At 52.4% G+C, this 8,790-nt stretch overlaps 1 protein-coding gene across 1 annotated transcript; it reads left to right on the top strand.

The window, feature by feature from the left end:
• Nucleotides 1–3,865: 3,865 nt before the first annotated feature.
• Dlx2 (distal-less homeobox 2) lies at nucleotides 3,866–7,010 on the top strand. Its single transcript, XM_008855267.2, has 3 exons — nucleotides 3,866–4,612; nucleotides 5,041–5,225; nucleotides 5,713–7,010. The coding sequence occupies exons 1-3, from the start codon at nucleotides 4,216–4,218 to the stop codon at nucleotides 6,115–6,117; spliced, it is 987 nt and encodes a 328-aa protein (XP_008853489.1). The 5' UTR covers nucleotides 3,866–4,215; the 3' UTR covers nucleotides 6,118–7,010.
• The last annotated feature ends 1,780 nt before the right edge of the window (nucleotides 7,011–8,790 follow it).

The raw sequence follows: 8,790 nt of genomic DNA, 5'->3' as shown, positions 1-8,790 counted from the left end.
GGACCAGGAACACGGGATATTGCTCAGTTCTCCTTCAAGTGCCTTGGAAAGCAAAGGAAACCTGACAGAATCTCTGGAAGAAAGTCTCTGTCCTGATTGTGATCTCTTGCTGGGTCTATGGCGGAAGGGAGAGGGATGACAAAAATGTGAGCTTGAAGGACACCTGAGAGTCAGAGAATCAATCGGTCCTCCCTGGGTTCCTCAAAGGTGCTTTAGAAGCATGGGAAGAGCCAGATTAAGGATACCTGTCACTGAGAAGGGATCAGGCAAGGAATCAGGCAGAGTTGTCCGAGTAGCTGCCAGCCTGAAATAGAGAAACCGGTGTGTGTCAGAAAGTCAAGGCAGGGAGATTCCAAGACTCCAATTTCCACCCTTTCGGAAGGCTTTGTGTTCCAGAACAAAGCCCAAGAGGATTAGAAACTGTGGGTTGCCAGAGCTACTATTTTAGGGATAAAACATCAAGGTACCAAAAAAAAAGCAGCACCACTTGCACCAGCAGCTTGGAAACTGCATCCCAGAGACCGAGAGAGAGGGGAGTGAGGGACAGGGCAGCTCAGCAGCAGCCCTAAGGAAGTGAAGAAGGGTCTGGCTTTCGGTGAGTGGGTGAGTGTCGAAGCAGAGGCAGGGGCTGGAGAGATGGCTCAGCAGTTAAGAGCACTGACTGCTCTTTCAGAGAACCAGAGTTCGGAGTTTGAATCCCAGGAGTTCGAATCCCAGCACCCACACGGCAGGTAACAATCGTGGGCAACTCCAGTTCCAGGGGATTTGACTCCTTCTTCCATTGCGATGCACTTACATACATGCAATACACTAATACACATAAAATATAATAAGTAAAATTTTAAGTAAGAAGACAAAGAAAAGCGAGGAGACAAAGTACAGGGCCAAGGGAAACCTTGAGGTGAGGCCAAAGGCTGACAGCCTTGAGCCTGCCTCCTCCAGCTGGGGATCTGGGTTACACCAAACACCCCTGGGATTTGTGCTGGTTGGCAATTGGGTGGCAGTGGTGAAGAGTTGGAGGTACCACCTTAAGTAAAATAAGTCTTTTCCTTCCATCAGCAATCCTCTGCATTTATTTAGACAATGGGGAATGGGGTCGATCACCTGCGGTGCAGCTCCAGCCCACAAACAGGCTCCAAGCTGGGAAGCATTAAAGCGGACAAACCCTGAACAGAGACAACTAACTCCCGGCACCGTTTGCCACTCTGTAGGTCCGCTGAAAGCAAAAGAAGGGTGAAGAGGCTGCACCAGGGCAAAGGGGTAAGCTGGCCACATTCGGACGCCTCTGCCCCAAATTTGTTCAGATTCCCTCTTGGCTCCTCTTAGCTCTTTATAGAGAGCGGTATTACTCTGCCGAGAGCTGGGGGCCAAAGCATCAATACTTCAGGGTACTCGACTTCAGAACAAAATAGGGAAATGGGTTCAATATCTTGATGGAGCAATCAGATAATCTGGACAAACTAGATTTTTTTTTTTTTTTTTTTTTTGGAGCAGTGGGTGGTGGCTCAGCCTGTAACCCAGCAGTCCCCGCAGTTCAGAAGTAGAAACAGATGGCTTTGAATTTTAAGCCAGCTTGGTCTACACAGCAAGTTCAAGGCCAGCCAGCATTGTGAGATCCTGTCTCAAGAAAAATGAATAAATTAAACAGAAAAGATTTGTGTCTGAGTTATCAGACAGAAACTTTTCAAGAACTTTTTCTAAGTTCAAGTCTGTAGGCCCTCTCCCTTTCTCTCCCTCTCCGCTCTCCCTACCTCTTCCAAGTTCCACTTCCACTACCAATCCTCTCCCAACATCATGTCCATTTTTTTCCCATAACCCAGCAAGTTTCTCTTGTTCTTTCTTTTTAATCCCTGCCGTCAGGAATCCGAACCACTCTCTGGAATGCTTCGGTTCTTGAATATGGGCAACTCCCCCTCCCCCTCTCCCTCTCCCTCTCCCTCTTCCCCCCTAGCTCTTCATTTCCTCTGTCTCTGCTCACAGGACCCACATCTTGTTTCAAGATAAAGGGGACTCCAGTCATGTCAGAAAGATGTCATATTGCAAATCTCAACTGACACAAATGACAGACTGTTCATGAAGGTCTGGGAAGGAATAAAATGCAGAACACTGGCCACCATGAGTCAGTCTGGAGGACATGCTTGGGGTGGCACAGAGAAGCAGAGAAAAGGCGGCTGCATTTGTTAAAATTTGATTTTGTGGAAACTGTTTTTTATTAGAGCAAAACAGCTACACTGATGCCAGAAGACTGGAACTTGAAATCAAGACACTAAAAGGCAATGTAGATTAAACACCTAGACGTTAAACTGGAGCTCCCGAAAGCAGATGGGAGCAACTTAGAGACCTTGTGGTCAGTGCTGGCCAGCCCCACTGTGAAGCGCTTCTAAAAAGCTCACTCTTCCCCATTTCCAGGCCTTCCTTTACCGAAAGAGTAGCTGAGAAATAAATCCAGGAAGACTGGAAGGCGCATTACCTGCCTCCTTACTCCGCTGTGTGAATGCTGGAGTTTTAATTACACACTTGCCTTTTCTGGGGAAGACCAAAGATCGTATGTTTTCTACGTATCAACTTGTTTTTCCATTAGGCAGTTGTTGTAACAAGTTCTTTCAGCGACATGTTATGTCTTTAAGAAAGGATGCTTTAGATGGCGCGCACTAGCACAATTTTGTGGCTTTTAATTACTATTTTGTTCTTTTGGGGAGTTTCAGAGACTGGCGCCTGGGCGTGGATTAGACTGTCTACGAGGCCCGTCGCAACCTCGCACACTGTCCACCAGGTGGCGCCACAAAGCAGTCGCTGCCGGGAGACTCGGACTTGGGAGTCCTGCGGGGGTCTGTGTCCATCACAGTCCCGCCAAGAATCACAACCACAAGAGATAAAGAGGAAGTCACCCCTTGAACTTAAAGAAAAAAAAAAAACTAGACAAGGAGAAATTACAATACAGCGAAGTAAAGCCTTTAAAAAGAAAATGTTTAATAGGGTTAAGTGCACGAAATAAAAGTTTTCATATTTACTGTTTTTATTAAGGCACAATTAAACGTAGTATTGAGACTTGACAAGTCTATAACCTTACTTAAGTATTATTTCACTTCCTTTTTCGTAAAAACATTGATTTAAACGACTTTGAAGGCTATCTAGTCAGCCTGGCCTACGTTTCCCGAGAGAAACTCAAGGATGACTTTCCCGGTCAATTGCTCAGATGTACATAATTACTGAGCACCTTGGTGTGTCAGGAAACTAAAAGGAAAAGTGATTTCAAATATATTATTAGTAATAATAGCTTAGGGTTTATATAGCTTTTCTCTCAAGCAACAAGGGAAAAACGTTAAATATCCAATTAATTGTTCTAATATCCCTGTAGGTTGGTTAGGAAGCAAGCATTATTATACATGGTTTATGGATAATTTAAATCAATTGACGGTCAGGTGCGGAGTGGCTGACGGAAGTAAGTGCCAGACACTTCGAGGAAAAGCGGTGTTAGAGCTGGCTCAGCCTTCTGCCCGGCTTTTTTTTTAATAGTGTTGACCTCCACCAGAAGGTGTAAAACATTAGCATTGGTCCCTGCAAACAGAATAGCGTAGAGACCCCACTTCTTACTCGGAGACTGGATGCCAGTTGTAGGTCTTCACCGCTGGCCCTGCTGCGGGCCATGCTGCACCCCAGCCGGTCCAGGTCCGTCCTAGACTCGGCAGCCTTTCGGCGACGGCCCGCGGTGCCCGCCACAGGACACCCGCCCTCCGGCCAAGAAGTCCGGTGCGCCCCCAGCCCCTCGTCCCATTCCTTCTGATTGGCTGTTGCTAGGTGACGTCGCCTGCGCTCACGTGACAAGTGTTAAATGCCCACCCTGCGGGAGCCCGCCTGGCAGACAATCGTAAAGCTGCTCTGGGGCTGCTCACCTGCTCCCGCCTCCTGCAGCTCCTGCCCGGCCCCGTCACCTCTGCCCCCTCCACTGCCCGCCCCCGCCCGAGCCCGTGCTGGGCCAGGAGAGGTCCGAGAGGCCGAGAGAGGATGCGGCCAGCGGCAGCTGTCCTGAGCCACGCACGGTGATCGCCTCCTCCAGGGGAGGAGGCGCCTAGACCGTTGCCGCATTTCTTGTTTTCCTCCCCCCCCCCACCTCCCCGTAATTACATTGGCTGCTGGAAGGGACCTGGAGACACAGAGGAGGCGCCTCGCGTCCCCCTCACCCGCCACCCGTGCTCTTTCCTGTCCCGGGCCAGGATGACTGGAGTGTTTGACAGTCTGGTGGCTGATATGCACTCGACCCAGATCACCGCCTCGAGCACTTACCACCAGCACCAGCAGCCCCCGAGCGGCGCCGGCGCCGGTCCGGGCGGCAGCAGCAGCAGCAGCAGCCTCCACAAGCCCCAGGAGTCGCCAACCCTTCCGGTGTCCACAGCCACCGACAGCAGCTACTACACCAACCAGCAGCACCCGGCGGGCGGCGGCGGCGGGGGGGCCTCGCCCTACGCGCACATGGGCTCCTATCAGTACCACGCCAGCGGCCTCAACAACGTCCCCTACTCAGCCAAAAGCAGCTACGATCTGGGCTACACCGCCGCCTACACCTCCTACGCACCCTACGGGACCAGCTCGTCTCCAGTCAACAACGAGCCGGGTACGAACAACGCGGGCGTCTTAGGGTGCCAAAGTCGCGCTAATCGCTGGGGTGGACCGGGTAACTGTGTAGTGGGGAGGAGGCCGTCGGCACCTCCAGCCCTGCCTTTTACTCTGCCCCATCTCGAATCTCCCGAGAGTCAAGGTTTCCATCCCTCTGCGCGCTCAGCTGGGGGACCTGGCAGGCTCTCGGGTTGCTAGGCGCGCTGGCCAAGCTTCTGGGTTATCGCATTTCCTAGCAGCCTGCCTCCCCTTCTCTCCGCTTCCCATCTTTCCCGGCTCTGCAGGGTTCCCAGGCCCCGCCAATCTGTGCGTTGTAGAAGTTGTGGAGCCCGCCTCCTGGCTCCGGCCAAGTTCCCACAGGCCTGGAGGAGAACTTTAGGACCCTGGGATTAGGTGGTGAGTGTTCACGATTCCTTTTCTTTTCAGATAAGGAAGACCTCGAGCCTGAAATCCGAATAGTGAACGGAAAGCCAAAGAAAGTCCGGAAACCCCGCACCATCTACTCCAGCTTCCAGCTGGCGGCTCTTCAGCGGCGTTTCCAAAAGACTCAGTACCTGGCACTGCCGGAGCGAGCCGAGCTGGCGGCGTCTCTGGGCCTCACCCAGACTCAGGTGGGGCTCGCGCCCTGCGGGGGCGAGGTGGGCGCTAGCCTGGGTTAGTCCAGAAGCAGGCACATTAAAAAAGTATATTTTAAGTAGTTTTAAAGATTTCAGGACCTGTGCCTCGGGCAGCCTAAACTTCTAGACCCAAAGCAGAAACTCTCCCAAAGGGACTGCCGGGTCGGGAGGGGAGAAAGGGACCCGGGTGGATAGAAATCCAGTACCACGTTGTCTTTCCACTGGCTACCGATGAAGCGGGTAAAATAACCCGCTCCTGGCACCTCTATGCAGACAGATCCGCGGTCACATAGTCCGCACATACATCGGCTTTTTTGAGCTATCCGCCAAATGGATAGCTAGCCCGCAGGCCCCCGCACGTGATCTGCTCTCCAGCCCAAGTTGCTCAATGGCCACCTCCAGCCGCCAGCTTTTCCTCTGCTCTCCCTGTCTCCTGCCCAGGTTCCTCCACTAATGCCCACGTGCTTTTTCTCTACAAAAGGTCAAAATCTGGTTCCAGAACCGCAGATCCAAGTTCAAAAAGATGTGGAAAAGCGGCGAGATCCCCACCGAGCAGCACCCCGGGGCCAGCACTTCGCCACCTTGTGCCTCACCGCCAGTCTCCGCGCCAGCCTCCTGGGACTTCGGCGCCCCACAGCGGATGGGGGGCGGCGGCCCGGGCAGCGGGGGCAGCGGCGCGGGCAGCTCTGGCTCCAGCCCGAGCAGCGCGGCCTCGGCTTTTCTGGGAAACTACCCATGGTATCACCAGGCTTCCGGCTCCGCCTCACACCTGCAGGCCACAGCGCCGCTCCTGCACCCGTCGCAGACACCGCAGGCACACCACCATCACCATCATCACCACCACGGAGGCGGGGGCGCCCCGGTGAGCGCCGGGACGATTTTCTAACCCGTAAGAGACGGTGTCAGAGACTGAGAACTGAGACCAGTGATGCTCCGCACCGGCTCCCATAGCCCGAGGGTCCCTCCTAGCCCGCGACCACCACTCAGCCCCGGGTCCCACTTCGCGCGCTTTCACGGAGCAACCGGGAACAAGGAGGCCTTGTGGGATCCTCCAGAGCCAAATGGACAACTGCACCGGGAAGCCCGCCCTGAGCCGGGATCTCTCCTTAGGCCTTCCTCGGACCCCTTCCCTGCGGGTTCAGGACGGCTGTCCGGCGCCGAGTTCGCCCTGGGCCCCGAGAGCCGGGTCGCGAAGAGGGACACCTACCCCGCCCGCGAGGCTTCCCGGCATTCCGAGGCTCCTCTCTCCTCGCCTGCCCCGGGGCTCCGCTCCAGTCGGCTTCGGTTATTGACCTCCCTGGGTCCTGGCCGCGCACCCTCCCCCACGTGCCCCTGTGACCCGTTTTTTTGTTTTTTTTTTTTTTGTTTTTTTTTTCTTCCCTGCCCGGGGGTTCCCAGCCCTCGCAACCGGGATCGCTCCCCACCTTCGCGCCACCCGCCCCCCAGGAACGCTCCCTTAGCCCTCTCCTCATCCATCACAAGTGGAGTTTTTTTATTTTATAAAAGTTTAGGTGCCTTTGCGGATGACCTCATTTTGATGTTGAAAATAAAAACTGATTTTTTAAATATGTGGACACTGCAAAAAATGTGTTTAAATTATCTTTTTTAAAATGTATTCAGGATTATTAGTCCGAACTTCGACACAGAGTTTGTAAATAAAGGTCTGTGCTGATTTCCCCACATTTATTTGTATAAAAATCCTCATCTTTTAAGACTTTTGTAAACCTCCAGTTGTGAAAACTGGGGTTCTGCAGTGACCTCGGCAACACCTTCGTTTTATTTTTCCCTTTGAAAAACCTTCTCAGTTAAATTAAGCTACTGATTTGTTTTATCTTATCCTAAGGCCTATGTTCTTGAAATGCAAGGTATTTGGGGGTTATTTATTATGAAAGCAACATGCTCTCAATGTTGATTTTACATTATGAAGAGATTATTTAAATAAATTATTGTTTTCATTGGAGTGTATGCTTTTTCCTTGGTGCCAGGGTTCTCTCGGTTATGCGTTCAGACCTGGAGCCTTTGCCTGAAACCGGATGAACAAGACAGCGTCTTTTGCACCTTTCGGAGGCTTCAAGAGCCTGTTGGTGCGCACCAGTCCAGGACAGGCACATGGGTTCAGACTCCGCCCCTGCCCGGGTCTCCGCGCAGTTCCCCAGCCTGCGGCGGCGCGGTGACTCACTCTGCGCCGGGCGGCTCTAGCCTCGGCCCGCCGGGCCCCTCTGGCGCCGGCGCCACCGCCCTGAGCCGGGGCTGTCTCCGCCGCCCCCGCATCCGCAGTACAGACCAGGCTGTGCATCCTACTCGCCGCGGGCTACCCACTATCCAAGGCCTAAGCTCTGCAACAGTCGGGGATCAGACCCCTACACTGGTCCCTCCCCTCCATTTGCCCCGAGGCCCTTTAGGAGCTGGCTGATAGAGAACTCTGTGAGTCACCCTTGCAAAGCACGGGTTGCATGCTTTGGAATGCCGGGCGACCCCAGGGTACAGGGCTGCACTCCCACATGCACAGACACACTCTCACAGTCACTCATGCCTCAAACACACGCAAGTACACACACTCCCATTACACACCGGTTCAGTCACACAACGCACAAATTCATGCACACTTAACATATAAATTCAGTTACATAGGGTCAGAGACTGATGCACACTGGGGCATCCTTGTACCTCACTCTTGGAGAGGAAAGATCCGCACATCACTCAGCTCTGCTTCCCACCATGGGCCTCACACAACCAGTTTGCAGCTTTGGACATGACCCTACTTTCTAGAATTCCCTGCAAGAATAAATAGAGGGTAGCTGTGTAATGCTGCTCTAAACTAAAAGCCTGTTTGCCTGAAAGCCCTGGGCTTGCAGTTGGAAGCTCCTTTGGCTTCAATTGCCATGTGACCTTGGGCAACCCTCTTAGCCTCTCTGTGTTGCCGTTTGCAGATCTCTAAGATAGGAGAAGTAATAACAGCTATGGCTCAGAGTTGTGAGCAACTTAATGAACCCCTAATGAGGCTGTGATATAACAGCCTGGCACGTGATAAATTTTAGCTATTTCGTATTTATTATTACTGTTTTATCACAATGCCCCAAGTCAGAAGTGCTTGCTTTTCTTGGGAAGTCCAGAGTTACTAGATCTTTCAAACTTCTTGAGCTGGTGAGCACCGGGCTGGGGTTCAGAGAGCTCTGACCCCTTTCTATGCGGTGCTGGAATCCCAATCCCAACCATCATTCCCTGCACCCTTTACTAGAGAAGTTGGACACAGAGAGAACCCTGCTTGCCAGATTCAGTCCCGGTATCCTTTAGGCTGTAAGGGGTCTTCCATGTGTCTTCAATTCATCTCTGCAAATCACAGCCTTGCAGTGGAGGTGACTTTCTGGAGTCAGGGGTCCCATCTTGGAGGAAATACTGACTTTTCTGATCAGATTATTGCAGGAGGGGTGCTTCAAATTCGGTTTACAGCAGAATGTGGTCCAGGAAGAGCTCTAGAATCCAGAGGACTTCATAGATCGCTGTGCCTTTGTATTTCTATATTGTTTTCCCAGCTTAGAGAAACCTAGGCTGAAGCTCT

The sequence above is a fragment of the Nannospalax galili genome, unplaced genomic scaffold (assembly GCF_000622305.1).
Source record: "Nannospalax galili isolate Female #2095 unplaced genomic scaffold, S.galili_v1.0 scaffold346, whole genome shotgun sequence".
Lineage (NCBI taxonomy): Eukaryota > Metazoa > Chordata > Mammalia > Rodentia > Spalacidae > Nannospalax > Nannospalax galili.
The sequence above is the reverse complement of the archived record's forward strand: the minus strand, read 5'-3'. Positions and strand labels throughout refer to the sequence as shown.

Bases quoted from the DNA above. Each gene is read 5' to 3' on its own strand.
- Dlx2 (XM_008855267.2), top strand. From the start codon at position 4,216: ATGACTGGAGTGTTTGACAGTCTGGTGGCTGATATGCACTCGACCCAG. The intron at 4,613-5,040 runs GTACGAACAACG...TTTTCTTTTCAG, and splicing joins TCCAGTCAACAACGAGCCGG to ATAAGGAAGACCTCGAGCCT. The intron at 5,226-5,712 runs GTGGGGCTCGCG...TCTCTACAAAAG, and splicing joins TGGGCCTCACCCAGACTCAG to GTCAAAATCTGGTTCCAGAA.